The following is a 21,864-nucleotide window of genomic DNA, read 5'->3' as shown; positions in this document are numbered from 1 at the left end:
AAAATGAGAGGCTTTTAGAGCCTCAACGATGAGAATCTTTGAGGACTCGGCCCAGACCCCCTTTAAAAAATTGCGTGAAGGCGGGGCATGGCCAGCAGGCGAACGATGCAGGCGTGATCTTGCATCGCTCCTGTGCCGCCAGCCAGATCCTGTAGATATCCTGTTATAATCATCAACCTGATAGGGCCAAAACTGCTTCAGCGACGCAAGGACTGCTGCACTGACCTGCCTGACTCCGGACCGAAATCGGTGCAAAAAATCCCGGCTACGAAGCCTGAAAGAAGCGGGCCCCATACCGCGTAAGACTAACAAAAAGGCCGCTGCACACGGCGGCTGAGCTGAGGGCGCCGCACGTCTGCGTAGGATCCACCCTGAGAGGAAGATCCACATCGGCGAGCGGAGAGTCCTGGGTGTAGACACTGGACTGCGGAGAGCGGGTTTGCTGGGAGATCACGGTCGCCGCTGCTGCCTGCTCCCTCTCCGTGTGTCAGCGTGGCTCAGCAGCTGCCTCCTGCCCACGCGAACGTCTGGAAGCGGGCTATCTCCCCCTCCGTTGTGCAGCCGGAATAAGGAGCAGAGGAGCCCAAGAGGCGGGCGTTCCGAATATAAAATCAGAATCCTGATTCTCAGAGGATACAGACAGCCCAGCTAGCATTGCTACCCTAACGGTACACGAGGTGCCGATCTGCCATAGCCCGCCCCGGAGACGGGGCTACAACGCTGCTGAGTCACCAGGACCCGTAATGGAATCGCGGGCGCTCGGCGTAGAGCACCTGCTAGACCCGCAGAGCGGTGCCTGCACACCTAATTGCCCGCACGGAACAATCAAAGAAAAAGAAACAGCGGTAAGGAGAGGGCGAAACGGGGAGTGAGGAGGTGGACCGGTGTGGGCAAAACCTCAGCCTATTCCCCCCCCACACGAAACATTGCAACCCCTGGGGTCACACTAATGATTATATACGATCACTGTGAAACCCGGAGCACAAAACCAACAAAGTAAAGCACCGGGGATGACTGGTGAGGGGTTGTGCCCTCCCCAATCCCCCGTACTGGTGGCACAGGTCAAAGAGAGGTGCGCGTGACCACCTGGTGCATCTCCGCTTTACAAACATATATATAAACATGGAAAAAGGACCAATTAATGTGGCCCACAATACTGCCGGATGAGCCTCATTAGCCACCCAATTCAATTGCAGCGCGCCAAAAGTAGAGACCACGCATACAAGCGCAGGACTTTGCCACCGAGAATGTAAATGTATCACAGCAACCGAAGTTGCCATGCCTCTGTAGTGGAACCCCACGTCTGTCGTGTGCACAATGCCACGACTCTATAAGTGAGTCTTATGCCCCAATAAACCCGCCATCACAAGTAACCAACCACCACTGGCGCCAGTCTGCTGTCGAGGGGAGAGGGGAAAAGAGGAACTGCTCAGTACTTATAGACCAGACAAGGTGACCATAATAAACAAAACGCACGAAAGCGTGAATCTATGCCAGGTCTACTCCCACACGCAAGTTCATACCTAACCCAACCCCAATCGAATCCTTGCATCCTGTGGTGATCCTAGTCATAAGGCGTAAACAGAACATTACAGACATAACTGACACAGATCCACGTGACCATCGTTCATACCGCACCAAAGCTTAGTGTAAGCACCCCTAGCCCCCCCCAGAAACATCTGTCTATCCACTCTGTCACAGTCTTCTCCCTCCAAACAGGGCACAAACCTCCAAAACCACACCACCAAATAACCGGAAATGGGGAAAGATAAGCCCAGGAAAACCTCCACACAAAGCAGAATTGAGCAATATGCTACCACACCGTTGACCTGCTCCCCAGAGCGGCAGCCACCATCCGAAACAGACTGCATGGAGGAAGATATCTCCCTCAGAGACATAATGAGTGCCATTGCCAGCTCTAGAACTTCAATGGAGAAAAAGATGGACAGTATTGGCGTGGACATGTCCCTACTAAGACACGACCTGCAAAAGCTAACTTCACGCACGGGGGAAGCGGAAGCACGGATCTCTGAAACCGAAGACAATCTACGAGGGGTAAACCGCCATATGTCCGGCATGCTGGCATGTATTAAGCTGCTGGAATTGAGAGTGGATGACAGTGAAGGCAGGCCTAGGCGAAACAACATTTGCATACTTGGCCTCCCCAAGAAGGCAGAAGGGGCCTGCATGGAACTATTCCTCGAGGAAGGGCTTGTAGACACATATGACGCACAGTCCTTCTCCAAGCTCTTCTCCATTGAGCGGGCCCACCGCATCCCAACCGGCAAAGTCATACCAGGTGCACCGCAGCGCACAGTCATCGCAAGATTCCTAAACTATAGGGACAGACACGATACTACAGCTGGCAAGATCAAAAGGTATAGTCATGTATAATGGATCAAAAATCGCCTTCTTCCCTGACTTTACCAGGGAAATTCAGAAAGCACGCCAATCATTTGACCCGCTCAAGAAACGCCTGCAATCGATGGGAGTCAAATATGGGCTAATCTTCCCTGCCCAGCTCAAAATATTCCACAAGAACACAACGGTGCATTTCACAGATCCTAAGGAAGCGTGGAGCTGGGCCGAAATGCATATAGATGGCGATTGGAGCTCTGAGGGGAAGAAGAGAGGGGAACGCAACAGACCACACCCTGAGCGACCACAGGACCTGAACGCGCAGCTGCAACAACAAATGGGGAATCCGCAGCAAGGAGACACATAATAAGTAACAACATTACTCAGGATGACCAAATCACTGCAAATGAAACGCAAGAGAGCCCACACTTCACATTGCATATTTAGGTGCAACGTACATCACGGCTGGCGATCAACCGAACAGCCGTCCCCCAAACAAGGAAGAGCACCCAGAGCACCATAAAGTGGTGTTATACTGCCCCGGCCCTAAGCCATATTCGAACTCCAGAACCCGGCTAACGCCGGGCGGGCATATGTGAGACAAAGTTTTCAACTGTTGAGAAGTTTACGTTGGGTCGACAGATTCTTCAGTTGGGGTGGAGTATGGGGAGGGGGGAGTTGGGGATAACACTTTTATTCTATGTCTAGCATACAGTGGCACTATGAGCTCAATGAACAGGGCAAACGCTGCAATAGCGTTGCAAATACACCCTATGAAACACACGTGAATCTAAATTCCAAACAACTGATGGCACCTGATACTGCTTCAGCCAAAAGGCGACTAACGCTCATGGCATGGAACGTGAATGGGCTAGGATCCAGTATCAAAAGAAGACTGGTACTGCAGCACATAAAAGGGCACTCCCCGGACATAGTTTTCCTAACTGAAACGCATCTTGCGGGAAATGCTTGCAAATTCTTCCAAAGATCCAGCTACCGCACAGCGGTACATGCAGGTTTCTCCATGGGAGCGAGGGAGGTGCTTATACTGATTCATAAGACTTCCATTGGAGACTATGCATATAAACCAAGATAGTGTTGCCTGAATTTGTACATAGCGACCTCCTCTATGGAACCAGACCCTGGCGCTCATGGCAGTATACTCCCCGCCAGCCCTCCTTAACACTCTGCTAACCGATATTATCCCCATCCTGATGGCAAACTCTGCATACACATGGGTAATAGGAGGGGCCTTCAACAAAATCATGAACAACGCCTTGGACAGCACGCACTTGAGAGCCAGAAACCCTGCCACCACCACCAAACTGGCCGCCTTAGTGTCTGCACGGGGCTGCGTGATGCGTGGCGAGACCTACACGGTGATGATCATGAATATTCCTTCCACTCTGGAGTACACGTCTCAATGTCCAGAATAGACCACTTCTTCCTACCACATAAGAATATTCATAAAGCTTGCTGTGCATCCTTCCTCCCACAGGGAATTTCCGATCACTCCCCACTATTACTTGAATCTGAAACGGAGAGGCCACGTCCTCCTCCCATATGGAGGCTGAACTCCTACTACCTGGGGATCCCAGACCTTCAAGAGAAGATAGAGACCGCCACCTCCAACTACTTCGAACTAAACGCAGGCTCAGTTGACGACCCTAATATACTATGGGAGGCATACAAGCCAGTTCTACGTGGCGAAATCATCTCGTGGATGTCGGCAAAAAAAAAAGGCACAGCACGAACGGATCATCGAAGCCGAAAAAGAGGTTGTGTCCAGAGAATCGGAACACATGGCCAGTGACACCCCTGAGACAAACAGAGCCCTTACATTGGCGCAGAAAAAACTGCATAACCTATCACTAGACTGTGCCAAAAAGGCACATAACGCCATGAGGGCACGCCTGTATGAAACAGGGGAAAAACCTGGCAAAATGCTTGCATGGTTGGAAAAACGCGACAAAGGGCAACGGCAGGTGAAGTGCATTAGGACATTGAATACAGAACTAGTCTCCTCCGATGCAGAGATAGCAGAACGCTTTGCTGACTTCTACGAAGATCTCTATAAACCTCCCGCTGACGTAGCAGCGAGCACCATACTGGACAGTATCGATCTCCCAACACTCACCACGGAGCAAGCCAATATCTTGGATAACAAAATAACTGTGGATGAAATATCACCAGCCATCACCCAACTCCAAACAGGCAAGATCCCAGGTCCCAATGGCTTCCCACTCGACATTTGGAAAAAATGGAATCATCTAGTCATATCCACCCATCTGCTCAACATGTTTGAGCACTCCCTAATAAAGGGCAATCTCCCGCCAGGCCTTCGCACGGACACCATTATAGTAATCCCAAAAAGGGCAAACCCCCAGATGAATGCAGCTCCTACAGGCCCATATCCCTAATCAACAGTGAAGCTAAAATATTAGCCAAACTACTAGCTAATAGAATACAAACGGTCTCACAGCATTGATCCATCCGGATCAATGTGGCTTCATGCTTCAAAGGTCAACAAGAATGAACATTCGCAGGTTGCACCTGGCGCTGGAGAGGGCACCCGCCTTACAACAATCACTGGCACTATTAGCCATATACTTTGAAAAAGCCTTTGATTCAGTTTATTGGGAGGCTTTATGGGCAATAATGCAAAAGATGCAATTTGGGGAACCATTTATAAAATGGGTGCAACTCCTTTACAACAATCCACTAGCAGAGGTAAGGGTTAACGGGTGGCCCTCGTGCAATATTCAACTGGGAGAAGGCACCAGGCAAGGGTGCCCGCTCTCGGCAATGTTGTTCTATTAATAATAGAACCACTAGCAGTCATTCTGCGGGGAACGGCCACGTGGACTGGCTTCCGATGGAACACAGATTGGGAGAACAAGATATCCCTTTACACAGATGGCCTCCAAGTATATCTGGGCGATCCGGCAATCTCCTGCCCTATAGTCACTCAAATACTGATGACTATGGAACCTTCAGCGGCCTCAGAGTGAACTGGGCCAAATCCGTGCTCTTTCCGGTGAAAGGAGTGGACTGCATACCGACACTCGGAGCCCCATACCAAATTGAAACCACACAGTTTATCTAGGCATCCTAATCACAAATAGGCTAGATAGCTATGTGACTCAAAACTTACATCCATTAATTAAAAGGTATGTGCAAGATGCAGCCCACTGGGGAGCGTTGCAGCTGACATTGTTAGGCAGGGCAGCGCTCTTCAAGATGCTGGCCCTACCCCGGTTCTTATACATCCTCAAACGCCCCTCTCCACATCCTCACTGCAGAATTCCGTAAAATAGATCAACACGTAAACTCCTGTGGGGTGGGAAACACCCGAGGATAGCCCTCAAAACCCTCCAACGTTCAGTCTGGGAGGGGGGAATAGGGCTCCCGAACATCCAAATCTACTACTGGGCGACCCAAATGGCGACGGTAAACGACATGTTACATGGTAACCCATTAATCCCCCATATAAGGGCCGAAATAGCTGCAAGACAGGTGTCCCCGATTGAAAGCCTCTACAACCGGTGAAGCGCCCTCCCGAATGCACGATAGTAGCGCATACAGCCCAAGTATGGAAGGAAGTACATAAATGCATAGGTTGGGACAACAAAATCGCCCCAGTCCAGCCCATCTGGAATAATACCCACCTTACAGGTCTCAGTAACCTCCCGAAATGGCCAAACTGGGTGGCAGCCGGTATACAAACCATCCAGCAAATATATGTAAACAATCAGATAATTCAGTTTGCCGAGATCTCGACAACATACGATCTTCCAGCCACCGAAAATTACCACTATGGACAACTACAACATGCACTTACCGAACAAAGGGCCCAGCTGTCGGACATGCCGGAGTGTACGCCCATAGAAAGAAACAGTTATCGACAATGTGAAGAACAAGGTCACATCTACCATGTATAATGCGATCTCCTTGTTTGCCACGAAAGAACTGTTGATCCTGAAAACAAAATGGGAAAGAGATGTGGGCCCAATATTACCCGAAGAATGGATCTCGACTCTGATGTATCCTAGGGACACTGCAATCTCTGCAAGAATCGGACTCTCCAGCTGAAAATACTTCACAGAATATATTACCCCCGAGTAGCATTGTACAACTGGGAGTAAAATGACTGAACCCAAATGCCTACGCTGCAAACAAGAGGAAGGAACCTTCTACCACATCCTGTGGCAATGTACACAAATACAAAACTTCTGGCATAAATGTAGTGAACGACTCCCAAGGGTCATGTGCAGACCAATCCCAACAGACCCCAAACTCCTCCTCCTGGGAATTGAAGAGGAAGGGAATGTCTCGCTTCGAAAAGCTGCTACTCAACATCCACAGGAATAGCCAAAAGAAACATCGCGCAACTGTGGGGCTCGGAAACAACTCCAAAGTATGATCAATGGATATCAGACGTAGATGCTATCATTCTAATGGAACGCCGAGTCTACCAAGCTAGAGGCTGCCCGGATAAGGCAGACAAAATCTGGGGGAAATGGGAACAGACGCTGTAAGTCACCCACAGAACAAACTAATGGACCTGGGAGCACAACCTTGCTGCGGTCACAGAATACAATATCACCTGTCACCACTTGAATGAGACAAACAAGAGTGCCAATTGTTTTAATTCTATCTGTATCTTATTTAATCTGTGTTTCTATGTATGTATATATCCATGCAGTACCTGTTCACACTGCTCTACGATTTGTATGCACGGTTATATGGTTGTGTATTGAATGTATTTGTATTATGGGACGAAAATGCAATAAAAATGTGTTATTAAAAAAAAAAAAAAAAATAAGAAATCGCGTGAAGACCATGCCCCGGCTCATTCTAAACATCACAGAGGAAGGTCAGAGATTAGATGCTCTAAATCCAGTGAAAAATCATTGAGGGTGTTGTCGAAAGAAACCTCAGCGACACCTCATAAGAGCAAGACATGCCTATTGGTGCATAAACCTGAATGCGAGACCAGACAAAATGGCATCAGGTGACAAACCGTCATTGAAGTCTGTCGAAGGTCTCCTCGACGCATCTGTCAAAGTCTTACTCGACGCCAGTGTCGAAGGTAGCGTCGACAGCTTCCTCAACGGTGCTTACATCTAAGGCTCCTTTGACTTTATGGAAGCCAGCGTTGACAATATCAATGCCTTTTGTCAAGGGCAATATTTATTCCAGCACCAATATAGACGCCTTTGGCGAAGCCAAGGTCGATGCCTTCACAAACCACGAGTAATATTTTTCACTCTGTGCCAAGAAAATACTTTTTCAAGTCTATGGCCTCTATTTATGAGGAACAATCCTCTCAAGAGATTTTCCCTTTTGGGGTAAAATATGGTACAAGGGATGTTCCTGAAGAATTTATTGACCCTCAGTCCAAAATGTCTGACGTCTATGACTGTCTACAAACAGCTAGTGGTATAGACACGTCACCTGAGTTGGAATTCGACAAGCCTTATCCTGCTGATCATGCAGACTCTGCATATAGAAATATTATGAATAGGGTGGTGGAGTTCATGGGGTGGAACAGAAATTCACCCACTTACGAACAGGATGACATGACGAACATTCTCAATCAAGGTCCTCAAAAGGATCATGTTCTTCCCTTTCACGCAGCACTTCAGAGGAAGGTTATGGCTGCAGGGGAAACCCCAGAACCTGGACCAGCGGTGAACAAAAATTTTGCTAGGAAATACAGACCTTCTTCTGACCCTGACTATTTACCTAAGCATCCTACATTTGCGAGCTTAGTCCAGGCAGCTACATCAACTAGACAATCTGCATACCCTTCTATTCCCCCAGATAGGGATGATAAAAGAATTGATGCCTGGTATCGAAAGAGGTTTTCTTCAAGCAGTATGGCTTTAAAGTCAACAAATGTGACCTGCACCCTTGCAAGATTCACATACACTCTGTGGGATTGTATTAGTCCTGCGGCTAAACACGTTCCTGAGGTTGAGGAGCAAGACAGCTTCCTCGCGATTGTGAAAGATGGAAAAGAGGCTATGGGGGAATGTCTTCAATCAGGACTGGACACTGCTGACCGCATCAGCAGGTCCATGGCATCTAGCACAGTGCTAAGCAGGCTTGCGTGGCTGAGACAGTCGGGCTTTGCAATGGAAATGCAGGCCAGACTTCTTAATATGCCATTTGACGGCTTGAGTTTGTACGGCACCTAGGCGGATGAGTTTGGAGAAGCTGCAGACCTCCAAGGCGGCAGCTAAATCAGTTAGCGCCTCCATACGACAACCTCAGCAACACTCCTACTCAGGCTCATCTTCTTGGAGGGGTCGTCCTTTTCATTTTTGTTCCTCATTTGGAAGAGGAAAAGGACAGGCTAGTCGAAGAGGCCAAAGAAAGGGTGCTAGATCAGCCCCAGCAGCGGCCTCTGTCCCCTCAGCTGCTGCTAAGCCACTCTGAGGCCTTGACCCACAAGACCCCGCTTGGGAGGCAGGATCGCTCAGCATCTGAACAAATGGCAGGGAATTACGTCAGATGCTTGGGCACTGGAAACAGTGGCTCAAGGTTACTGCCTTCCTTTTTAAAAAAAAGGCCTCCAGACCATCCACCGGGATACAACTGTGTCAAAATTCCAAATCCGCACCTGTTGCAGGAAATTTTAACCCTGCTAAAGAAAGGTGCAATAGAACATGTAGCTGTAGCGGAGAGGAACAAGGGTTGGTATTCCCCATACTTCCTCATCTCAAAGAAGGCCGGAGGATTGAGACCCATCTTGGACTTAAGAAACTTGGAACAAGTTCCTCAGGAAGGACAAGTTCAAGATGGTAACCCTTTCTCGGATCCTTCAGGCGCTCCAACTGCAGGACTGGTTGGTATCATTGGACCTTCAGGGTGCTTAATTTCATGTGCCGATCCATCCCAAGCACAGAAAATACCGAAGGTTCGCGATTGGCAGCTCACTATCAGTTTCGAGTTCTGCCATTCGGGTTGACCTCCTCCCCGTGGGTTTTCACCAAGCTGATGGCGGTAGTGGCAGCGAGACTCAGGAGAGGTGGGATTCAGGTCTACCCTTAACTGGACGATTGGTTAATCAGGGCACGTTCACCCAAACGGGCCCAGGAACATCTGAGCATGACCTGCCACTTCTTACAGACTTCTCCCTCAATTACAAGAAGTCAAATATGATACCATTCTAAAGACTCCAATTCATCGGAGCAGTCCTGGATACTTCCTCGGGCAAAGCCTCGCCTCCCGAGGTGAGAGCTCATCACATTCTGCAGATGGTAACAAAGTTCCAGAATGCCCAGCATCTGCCGGCCTTCGAATTTTCTGAGGTTGCTCGGCCTCATGCCATCCTGCATTTTTCTGGTGCCAGATTGAGAATGAGGGCCCTTAAAAGGGCCCTCCGCACTCAATGGTCCAAATTTTCAGGGAATGTCAGATCTTTGGCAAGTTCCAGCCATAGTGGTTCAAGATCTACTATGGTGGGCTTGCAAGGACAATCTTCTCAAGGGAGAATCATTTTGGCAACCATGGCCAGAGATAACAGTAGTGACGAACGGCTCACTCACAGGGTGGGGGGATCTCACATCAACGATCTGACAATAAGTGGTTGTTGGTCTCCATCGGAGTCGAAACTACACATCAACATTTTGGAGCTGAAGGTAATCAGACTAGCGCTGTAGGCCTTTCTGCCCTCTATGGGGAAAGAATATCCTGATAATAATGGACAACACAGTGGCCAAGTACTACCTCGACAAGAGAGGAGGCGTGGGGTCACTACCTCTGTGCAGAGAGGCAATGCAGCTCTGGGTCTTGGCAATACAAGAAGGAATCTCTGTCGGCAGTTCACCTAGCCGGAGAGCAGAACGCGGCGGCGGATGCTTTGAGCAGGCTGAGCAGTGTCCTACGAGTGGGAATTAGCTTAGGAATTCCATCAAGGGATCTTCACCCTTTGGGGAATCCCACAAGTGGATCTGTTCACGACCATTGTCAACAAGAAGTGTGAACTGTGCTGCTCAAGAGAATTTCCTCCAATTTTCTACTCCTATACGCGTTTCCTCCAGTCCCTGTGATTCCTCACATAATCAGGAGGTTGAGAAAGTTCAGGAAAACTATGATCCCTATAGCCCCAGATTGGGCCAAGGGGACATGGTACCCGGACCTTCTGGACATGTCAATCTGCCCTCCAATACCTCCTCCACTAAGAGGATCGTCTATCGCAAGAGGAAGGTCGGGTTCTCCATCCAGAGGTCAAGACATTCGGCTTGCAGGCGTGGTTTCTGAGAGGCTGAGATATAAGGATTAGGACCTCCTGTGCGACGTAATGGAGATTTTGCTTTCGACCAGAAGGCCAGCAACAAAATCTTTGTACCGGTGTCGTTTGGACAAGTTCAGTAACTGGTGCAAAGATAAGAATGTGGATCCATTTCTATGTGGTACACCTATGGTACTTACTTTCCTATTACATTTGGCCAATCGAGGCCTCCAGATTGGTACAATAAAAGGATAATTGGCTACGCTTTCTATTTTTTAAGCACTCCCCAGAAGAGGTATCTTACTTTAAAATTCCATTGATTGTTCAATTCTTACACTGTGTATCCTCCAGTCCCTTTTCAAGTCCCTGTTTGGGATCTAAATTTAGTACTAAAATTCCTTGCATGCATTGCTTTCGAGCCTTTGCATTCTTGTCCGCTAAGGCTTCTCACTTTGAAGACCATCCTACTAGTGGCTGTTACATCCGCCCGCAGGGTGAGTGAGTTGCAGGCTCTCTTGTAAGCCTCCTCATACCATCTTTCATAAAGACAGTTATACTTAAAGTCAAACCTTCATTTCTACCAAAAATAGTCTGACTTTCACTTGTCTCAGAAGATCACATTGCCATCTTTCTGTCCTCTCCCTCATGCAAGTAAGGAGGAAAGGAAACCTCCACAGGCTGGACCCAAAAAGGGCTCTGTTTTTACATTTCTAGATTTGCAAAATTTCAGCAAAGTGACCAACTTTTCATTGGGTACACCGTGACAAATTGGGCCTGCCAGTAACAAAACAGACCTTATGCAGATGGATAATTCTAGCAATTGGAGAGTGTTACAGACTGGCAGGTAAAGAACCTCCAGATGGGCTAAGAGCTCATTTTACTAGGGACATGGCAACTTCAATGGCTCTTTAGAGGGGTGTTCCGGTGCCAGATATTTGTGCAACGGCCACCTGGTCGTCCATGCACACTTTTGTGAAACACTATTGTTTAGATTCCACCTCAGCCCAAGGGTTTTTTTTGTGCTAAGGTCGCTCTACATACAGTCCATGAGTAAAATTTAATTAGTACTCCCTCCTCCAAAATGTTCACTGCTTTGGGAGTCTATCTAAGATGAGGAATACGTGGGAGGACCCAATCCATTCAAAGAACAAGTTACTTACCAACTTTAATGTTCCTTCGATTGGATGTTCCTCCCAGGTATTACTCGTCGACCCTCCTAACCTACCACTCCGTACAATTTACGTATTTTACACTCAATGTTCCTTGAGAGCTTACGGTAAAAGAGGACGCCTTGTCAACTCATCAGTTGAGAATATCGAAAAAACAACTGAAGCCATCTGGTGCAGCTAGAGCCATTTATACTGCAGATGACGTTGACACTCTACGGCAGCCCTCAAGGAACATCAACGCCACGACATCGAGCACAGCGCCTCCTGGTGTGGAATTCTTTTTTCAGAAGCAGCAAAGCTGAAGATAGGAATATCTAAGATGAGGAATAAGTGGGAGGAACATCCAATCGAAAGAATGTTACAGTTGGTAAGTAACTTGTTCTCTATGAACAGTGCAGTGAGCTAAAACTTGGTTGTAGACCCTACTGAGTGGAAGAAATTCCATAGAACAGGGTATTTGACCCATGTTCGTTCTTAGCACAGGGACCCCCCACTGTTTCTAGATTTCGTGTTTCAATGACAGAAACCGTGATCTCTCTTGATTCCTGCTGCACCTACCTTTTGCTATCGCCTACCTTACTGACATATTTTTGCTTCTCCATATCCAGTGGTTAAGAGATAATTTAATGGATTGCTGAGGGTACAAACACCCCTGGGTCTTCAGGGACTAGCAATCTAGGTTAGTGCAAATTAATCACCTTCTTGAGTACGGCACTCCTAGTCTATAGTCCCCTTTCCTCCCTGGTTAAGGGGACATTGTCTGCAAGGGGGACAGAACTGGAGCATGCTACGCAGCGGCATTCCAATTGCAAAAAGAAATGCAATGCACATTAGCGTATAGTCGACCTGCCTCGTTCCTTCTATGCACATGCACCCACCCCTCAGTCTATAAAGCACAGTTAAATACTAAAATATTAGGAGGAACAGGGACTGTGGACTAAGTAAGTCACTTGTGACAGGGTCAGGTCCCTAACCCTATCAAGAGGGGATGGGGACAAGTCTCAACCTGGAGCAGGAGTCCTACCAGGGTACTTGCCTCTGTACAAAAAAGGGGTGCAGGGCTTAAGGGCAGGGCTTGGTTCTCTGATGCTTGCAACCCAGCCAAGGGGTAAACTAAGACAGCAAATGGTATGGGGAACCAGTTGATGCAGAGGACCAATCATGGGAGAAGGGAGAGGATAATGGAGAGCTGAAAGATCATGGCAGTGTGGGTTGTTGGGTGAGGTCAATGGGGAAGAATGCAGACTAAGACCAGGCTGAGGAAGGACAGTGCAGCGGAGCATGGCAGAGAATTATAGAAGGCATGTGCAAGGTGAGCTATTGGTTGGTGATAGAAAGTAGTACTTGGGTATCAGGGCGTGAAGAGGGTTGAGTGAGACCAAGGGAGAATGTAGAAGGTGCGAGAGTGGTTGGGAAAGGTGACTGTGAAAGGCGGGTGATTGTGGCAGCCGAGGAGTGGGAGGGGAGAGAAACATTGGAGGGAGAGCGCAAGAGGAAGCAAATAGAAGAAAGCAGAGAGGGAGAGAAAGAGAAATGGAGAGAAAGCGAGATAGAAAGAATCTGGATAAGGAATAGAAGGGCACAGGAGGAAAGCTCAAGTAAAACCTGGGCATTTGGAAGGCTCTTATCCCAGTTGTTAAGACCATTGCTATTCTTATGGCACCCCTGGCTTGAAAAAGAATTCCACATCAGGGGGCGCTGTGCTAGATGTCGTGGCGTTTATGTTCCTTGAGGGCTGCCGTAGAGTGTCAACGTCATCCGCAGTATAAATGGCTCGAGCCGCGCCCGATAGCTTCAAATTCAACTTACACGATGGAGCAAATGGGGGAGGGTCCCTATTCGGGTGCCATTTTTTGCTAGGCCCTGAAGACCCTCGCGCATGGAAACAAGGCACAATCACCATACACGAACTGATACGACAGACACAAGGTTCAATTCCCAAAATCTAGGGTTTATTTGCAAAGCAAATATTCTTAGTCGGCCTACCGGGTATCACGTCTCGCAACGTGTGTCACCCAGACCTCATGAGACGCAAGAGAGCTAGCATTCTACAACAGTATCATATACACAAAAAAACAATCGTACAATCTGTTTGTGAAGCATCAAAAAACGCCCATAATGTATCTTCTTGAGCTAGGGTTCGGTGATTGACAATTATGACAAATATGACACGGTATTTTTTTAATCTATATTACTTGATTTAGCAACAGTTGCAATTTGCAGGGAGCAGACATGTTTCTTTGTTATGGAGAACATAAAGCACTTGTTTAGCAAGCAAACTCTGTTCGTAGGAGAGACACATTCCAAAGCATGCTATTGTCTAGTTTCTGTTCGTGAACTAGGGATCAGCCTGATCTAAGACGGGCCCAAAAGGGGGCCGCTAGAAAAGTATAATTCATGCCTTGAACGGCCTGTTTCTGCAGTTTCAGCGAGAACGGCTGGCACCTGGCTTGGTGATTAAATGCCTCTCTGCTCGCCTTCAAGGACCTGTGAGGGAGGAAAACAATGTATTTCTGTACTGCTTGGCATCTCTGTCTGGCCCGGTCTCTGAACATGTAACTTGTGGCCTTGCTTTGTGTTAGAGTAGAACGAAATAAAATACATTTTGCAAAGTGTTTGAACAGAAAGGCAAGGAAAGCAAATGGCGGATCTAGTGACAAAATGGACGCTCTATGGTTATACTGACGATTCTGTTATTGGCGATGTAGGGAATATGATGCGATTGGTTTACGGCCAACATAATATACCATCTATTATTTCTAGAATCACAAGAGGACCTTGAAAATTGGAGCATACTTTCCTTGGAATGATACATTGCATGAATTGCAAAGCATTTAGTTTTCCATACTGCTGTATACCACATGAGTGATGCTGCGTTTCACGCAGGTACCAGTGGAAGTAAATGGTAGTTCTAGAAGTTGCATTCCAGCATTGTACAGTGTTGTGTTTTTTCCATGGTTAATGAAGTGCGTTAGGAAAATGATTGGTCAGTGAAGGGTAATTGAGAAGGTGTGGTAGTTGTCAACAGACTGAAGTCATTGTTATGAGTCAGTTTTGCTGAGGTTATTTTGTGGGGGAGGGTGACTGAAGCTGAAAGGGGATTTTGAGGCGCTTTCGATCGTGGGATGCACATGTGGAGTTGGGGCAGTTTTTAATGTCACATGGATGTTTTAGGGTTCATCTATTTTAATGCGTTTTCATCTTTTGTTCTCCAGATGAAAATGGTGGCATGCGCACAAGTAATCTGCAGTCTGGATCGGGTCGCGGTATGTCTGGCAAGGACTGCCCATACTGCGGAAAATCATTTCGCTCTTCACATCACCTTAAAGTTCATCTCAGAGTACATACAGGTGAGCAGTCAAGCTATGTGTCAATGCGTATGTCTCCTGCTGAGATTTTATCATACTTGATTTTCGTTCTCGGTCTTTGTCTGGAGCTGTTTATTTAGTATAATCTGTCTCAATGGTCGCTCACTCTTGCTCAATGTGTTGTCTCAGCATACCAGTCTGCTTCACTGTCCGCTTCTTCCCATATCTATTTCTTTATCATTCTCCACTTTCTTACTGTTTGTTTTCTGTAGCCTGATGTCGCTTGGTTTCTCTTCCTTGTTCTTTCTCTCTGCCTGCCTGATTCTACATCAGTATGAGGTGTTTGCTAGATTAACCTAACATGTACCCAACATTCTTGTCTAAAACGTCTGTATGAAAATGATCGGCCCCTTGTACAGATCTTGCTTGCCAAGCCAACCCAGATCTCACCCAGAATAAATGTACTTTACAAGCTCTGACCTCAAGTATGAGAGCAGTGCTTTAGGATGTGCGAGTTCTTGCAATGTTCCTGTAAAAACCCCTCAGTGAGAATGGTAGCATGTAGAGATGCTGGTGTAATTGGTGACAGAATTCCCACTGGGCAAGATTGCTGCGTAGGAGTCTAGCAGCAGAACCCTGAACTCCACTTCTCTGCAGGCTCCCATACATGCGTGGCATTGCTATCATCCATAAAAACTCAACTTCCACCTCTCTTCCGTCCATCAAATTTCCTCTATGGAAGCACTAACAGCCAAACTAGCCGTCACCCCTAACCACACCATCACTTTCCATCTACTTTACCGGCCACCAGGGCCGCTATCCACCTTCGCTGAGGACCTTTCCTACATTATCGCCCTCAACACTAAAACGAACTCCCAAATCTCGATCTAGGGGACTTTAACCTTGGCCTTACTGACCCCAATGACACTGCTGCCATGACTATCGATAACATGCTCACGAATGCAGGATTCACGCAGCATATTAACCAACCTACCCACGCTAAGGGTAGAATCCTTGATCGGTTAGCTGTTCAACTGCCCTATCAATATCATTTCCAACCAACCTTGTGCGTGGACTGACCACAACTTAATTACCTTTAACATTTTGTCCAAACCTATCAGCCTCACTCCAACTGTTGAGCCTGCTATCGCCACATGTAATAAATGTGACATTACCTGCGACAGACTTCTCCCTCTCATCCCTCCAGTTCTCAATGATCGGGCTCGCTCATGCTCTGACCCCACTGCTTTGGTTGACACCTTTAACCTTGCTATGCAAAAAACTTTAGACATCATCGCCCCATCTAAATTGAGAAAACCTAAACCTCGAGCCCACCTCAATTCCTGGTTCACACCCCAGCTTAGAACCCTGCGCAAAGAAAAACGAATTGCGGAATCACACTGGAAAAGCAATCAGTCCGCAGCTAACAAATCCTGCCTCTTCCTTGCTACCCTTAATTATAAGGAAGCCATATTCCAGGCAAAAAAAGACACTTATAACAAACGCATCGAGCAAGCTAAATCCAACAACAAAGAATTGTTCAGAATCCTAAAAGAACTTGAAACTCCTGTCGCGGCACCAGATAGGTGCACAAAAGATAGTACTTGGTGCACCAAAATCCAAGAGGCTCTCCTTAGCAAGATTGCTTCTCTCCAAATCAAAATTAACAATAAACAAACTAGCCTACAATCCAACCTACAACCTAATCCTCTCCCTATTTTAAACAATTCCATCCCAGATTCTCGGACTCAGTTCAGTTTTTCTCCACTTTCCATCACTGAAGTGGAAAAGATCATCATCGGCCTTAAACCTAGGTGATCTCTGCCCGGCGCCCATTATCAAGGAAGCAGCTCATGACCTAGCTCCATTCATCACCTCGCTCATCAATTCATCTTTTAGCTCTGGGATTGTACCTGACAACCTAAAGCATGTGTGGGTTATCCCTCTCCTGAAAAAAACACTGGACGTGAGCATACATACAAACTACAGACCCATCACCACGGTCCTGTTTTTACTAAAAATCCTTGACCGAGCCGCATACCTACAAATTCAAGATTACCTTGAATCCAACAAACTTTTGGGACTCGGCAATCTGGGTTTCGGCCGCGTCACAGCACTGAAACTGCCCTTTTAGATCTTAAAACACAGATCGAAGATTTAAAAGACCAGGGAAAACTTGCTCTTATACTACTCCTGGACCTCTCTGCGGCCCTTGATCTTGTCAATCACCAAATACTACGCCATCACCTTAAATCAGCTTCACCTTTTTCCGATAAAGCCACAACCTGGATTAGCTCCTTCTTAGACAATAGATCAATGCGCTTGTTCTCTCCACTAGCAGCCGCCTTGCCTTCACCTGTTTCCTGTGGTGTGCCACAAGGATCTTGTGTCTCACCCACGTTGTATAATGTGTTCACAAAACCCCTATTCGATATCTTGGACTATCTGGGTGTCACCTACACCAACTATGCTGACGACACCCAGATACTAATCCCAATCTCAGGCGACTACATAGCGGACTCCCTCGCCATCAATGCCATCTACTAGGTCATCCAAGCCTTGATGGCGCAACACGCACTTGTCTAAATGATGAAAAGACAGAGCTTCTCATCCTTGGCTCACCACTAAAACTTAATAATCTTGACCCTGCGTTCAACTCCTTCACCATTGATGGTAACACTATCCTAACTGCCAAGGACACCAAAACCTTAGGGATCTATATCGACTCTACTCTATCATTGGTCAGACAAACCAACTCCGTATCTTCCGCAGCTGCATATACCTGCAAGCTTATCACAGCTAGCCGCCCTTGTCTCTCTTCAGCCAATCGTGTTACCTTGGCCAGGACTCTTGTATTGTCCAAGATTGATTACTGTAATGCACTCTACCTGGGCACTAACCGCAGCAACCTAAATAAGATGCAAATTGTCCAAAATAATGCTATTAGAGAGCCCTCAACATCTCCAGGTGCCAACACATCTCTGACACCAGACGCAACATTCACTGGCTCTCAGTCCCGCATCGGATCTCTCTGAAAACTCTTGCTCTTACCCACAAATGCTTTCACAACCAAGCACCCTGCTACCTGGCCAACAGATTTGCCCTCTGCAACTCCACCAGACCTCGTAGAATGGCTCAAACTAACTGCCTTGTCGTTCCACGTTTCAACCTTCAAGATCAGGTGGAACCAGCTTCCCTATTATGACAGCTAAATTATGGAACACGCTCCCAAATGATCTTAGAGCAGAGCCCTCCTTCCTTGGATTCAAACACCTAACCAAAGCCTGGCTGTCTGCCCAAGACATCTAGCCTTGGGTTCATTGTGTAACTTTAAACATATCCGTATCCTTTGTAAATCTAATTTGCTCTGTCTCACTGTTATTTCTATACCTGTAACCTCTGTTATTGATCTGTATGCCCTATCATGTTGTAACTAAGTGATGCACCCGGTTGCCCCTGGGCCTGGTGCGCTATACAAATAAAATAAATACAAATACAACTCTCATGACCACGCCTCCCCCTCAAGAGTACCTAGGTGCCAATGACTCTGGCTAAAATGCAACGGGAAAAGAGAATTTGTGATTTTCAAATGAAGACCTCGAAAAAAGGAAAATGTCTTTTGACACTTCTATCAGTGTGCGGATACATCCTAATTGGAACCTACTTCTTGCCATTCATAGACTTGTCATCTGCTATGCTCTCCGGGTGTGTAGCAGGCAGAAGGCAAGTTGAGGGTAGGAGGGGAATGAACAAAAAAGCCTACTCTGTCTTCAGAGACAACCTCTCCACATTGAATAAGATGATTGTGGGGTCCAAGTCTGAGGTGCCTCATTTGCAAAGCCCCACTGTTACTGATCACATCTGGCAGTTCATAGGCTGATGTGGAAATCTTCTGAAGATGAGCATGTGTAATCTTTTCCGCATGGACCACAGCAGTTAACAAGGACACCTAGACAATCAGGCCATCAAAAGGGTGGGTAGGGCAAGTTCTGGTAGGCCCATTCATTTACTTTCCTCCCCAGCATTTAGGAAATGACCTACCTGGACAATTCTCCATGCTAACAATACTCTTTACTCTGGCCCAGACTATGGCACCATCATTGATGAATACCCTGGTACTTCCTCTCAGGTTTTGTTCTTCAACAATTGGGATGCTAATAGGATTTAGCAGTGACAACAATCCTCACCGAATGAACTCCCTCATTTAATGGGGGAGGGGGGATCTATGTATTATATCTACATTTCTAACATTTGATTCTTTTACAGAGAAATGTCCCTGCTCGTAAACCTCTCACCATGACAACGCAAAATGTGTGACAAGAAATGACCAGTTTTTAACCTGGGCGTTCTGTTTTTATTTACAATATTCACAAAATGAAAGGTGGTCCCCTAAATTTCAACGCTAGGCAAATCGCTCAAAATATTTTCACATAATCAAAATTAGGTTGTCTTCAGAAACGAAGCAGAGCATTAATGTTTACATTCAGAATGCACACCAACACACGCGTATCTGAATCGCTTTTCTAGGCAAAAGAAAACGATTGAATTTAGAAACCCTAATACCACTATTAGAATAAACCTGATGACGATATCCTTATTTTCCAAGACCATCCACCAAAAAATGTTTGCAGCATAGAAAAATACTGGATTCACACAGGACTTTCTCATTGTAGGGCCCATTCAACTCTAAAATGTTTGGGCACCATGGGTTTCTAGCTTGAACATAGATACAAAAAGCTTGGACCAATTGTACATTTATAACTCACCACATACACACCAAACTAAATCAAGGCACCAAAATCACTGCTGGCCGAGGTAGATAGAAAAATATATATACTGCACATCAGGTTGCATCCTAACAAAAAAAAAACATGTTTTATTTCCTGGCAGAATTGAGCACAGTTGTCCAAATTCCAGATATATTGGGGCAAGGCTTTCCATAATTTGGTAACTGCTACAAAAGAGCTAGTTCCCTCTGCGGAAAGAATTTGCGGTCGGGTTTACCAGCAACCCTTTTTCTTTAGAGCAAAGAGAGCTCGAAGGAAAATATCTTTGGATTTTCTTCTTTAGATATGAGGGTGCCAGCTTGTGTAAACATTTGAACATCGGGTATACAATTAAATCTGTCCACAGAAAACCAGGGTAGGGAATTGTGCAGGGCAGAGATGGAATTGTGGCGTGATATTTGAAAAATCAATCCAACTGCAGGCTGTTTAATCTGGTAAGCTGGAAGACCTATGTATAACGCATTGCAATAGTAAATTTTCAAATATATCAAGGCACTGACTATACTAGTCATGAACTCTGGATTTATGAATGGAGCGTCTCTGGATAAGAGCTGCAGTTTGAAGAAAGCTGCTTTGACCTCTTGGTTAATCTCGAGTCTAGGCGCAGGTTATGCTGCCAATAAAAACCACGATTTTTAACTTTAGGGCATACTTTATAGGTATGTCAAACAGAGTAGGGGCTTCCAGAAGATAATCTGGATTCTGGAATTTATTTTAGGGCCCAATAAAATAACCTATTTTATTGGGGTTGATCTGCAACACATTTTCAAGCATCCAAGAATTCACATGGTTAAGATATTCCAGCACATCGATCCCCATGTTGCTGGAGGCTAGTTTCAGGTAGATCGGGGTGCCGTACATGTATGCATGGTAACCAATGCTAAACTCTTCCAAAAAATCATAAAGCAGTAGATGTTAAATAAAAGCGGGGATAAAGGAGAGCCTTGTGGCACTCCACAAAGTACGCAGTTTTCAGGGAACAGATCAGAGGTTAGTTTCACCCCTTTGGGTCATCTTGGATAGGAAAGATTGGAACCATACAGACACTGGCTTCAAAACCTTAGAATAATGCACAAGAAAGTGGATGAGAATGTGGTGATGCACTGAATCGAAAGCGGTGGACAAATCGACTAGCCAGGCAAAACCACCCTGATCTGCTCGTTCCAATCGCATACAAGACTGACAGCACAGCAGTCTCGGTTCCATGCCTGGGGTGAAAGCCTGATTGCAGGGGACTTGATATGTGGTTGGTTTCCATTAAATCTTGGAACTATGATGTCGCTCTTGGAACTTGGATGTCGCTATCTGCTCTAACATTTTAGCCAATCAACAGAGTCTAGCGACCAATCTAGAATTGCTGAACATTTGAGGATCTAAGGTAACGTTTTTTTTAACAATGGCTGATTGTTCATTAATAAACCCCTCTTCTAAGGATTTACTAATAAATATAAAGGGGTAAGTCATGTCCTCTGGCCGTGCCATAGGCTTTACATTTTTTAACATTTGTTGTCTCCTCCATGGTGACTGGATGGAATGCCACTATTGCAAACCTCACCTTCATCACATAGTTGATAATCTTTGTTCAGATAAAGGTAGGAATTTACTGCTTATAGTTAATTTCTGCATTGAGATATTCCTCGTAATATCTATAATCTCATTTATGAAGTAATCCTTTAACCCGGTACATTGTTTCCCTGATGTAGGACTCTGCTGAGCCATATCCTTCGGGTTTAGGATTGCAGTGACCGTTTGGAATAGTTTCCTAAAAATATTATGAGCCTGAAGTATTGTCTCATGAAAAACATTTTTAGAGCTTTGTAGATTGCAGGTTTATACTCTTTGCACGTTTCTTTGAGCATAATAATAGTGTTTACAGAATGCTGTTTTTCTAATTTCGATTTTGTAGGATTAACTTGGTTATTTTTATTCTAAAAACTTGGGTTAATGGTAGGATTTTTTATTTTGAAGAACAAAATAATCTTGATGTATTAAAGGATCAC

General features: G+C 46.1%; 1 protein-coding gene across 6 annotated transcripts in view; it reads left to right on the top strand.

The window, feature by feature from the left end:
• Positions 1 to 21,864, top strand: part of ZNF219 (zinc finger protein 219) — a 584,109-nt gene that overhangs the window by 521,831 nt on the left and 40,414 nt on the right. For all 6 annotated transcript variants that reach the window (XM_069633700.1, XM_069633701.1, XM_069633705.1 and 3 more), the window contains exon 4: positions 14,985 to 15,119. In XM_069633700.1, coding sequence (XP_069489801.1) covers positions 14,985 to 15,119 — 135 coding nt within the window. The remainder of the gene's footprint in view (positions 1 to 14,984; positions 15,120 to 21,864) is intronic.

Source organism: Ambystoma mexicanum, chromosome 13, assembly GCF_040938575.1.
Source record: "Ambystoma mexicanum isolate Mex_15411 chromosome 13, UKY_AmexF1_1, whole genome shotgun sequence".
Lineage (NCBI taxonomy): Eukaryota > Metazoa > Chordata > Amphibia > Caudata > Ambystomatidae > Ambystoma > Ambystoma mexicanum.
Note: the sequence above shows the minus strand (reverse complement) of the source record. Positions and strands in the feature narration are given on the sequence as shown.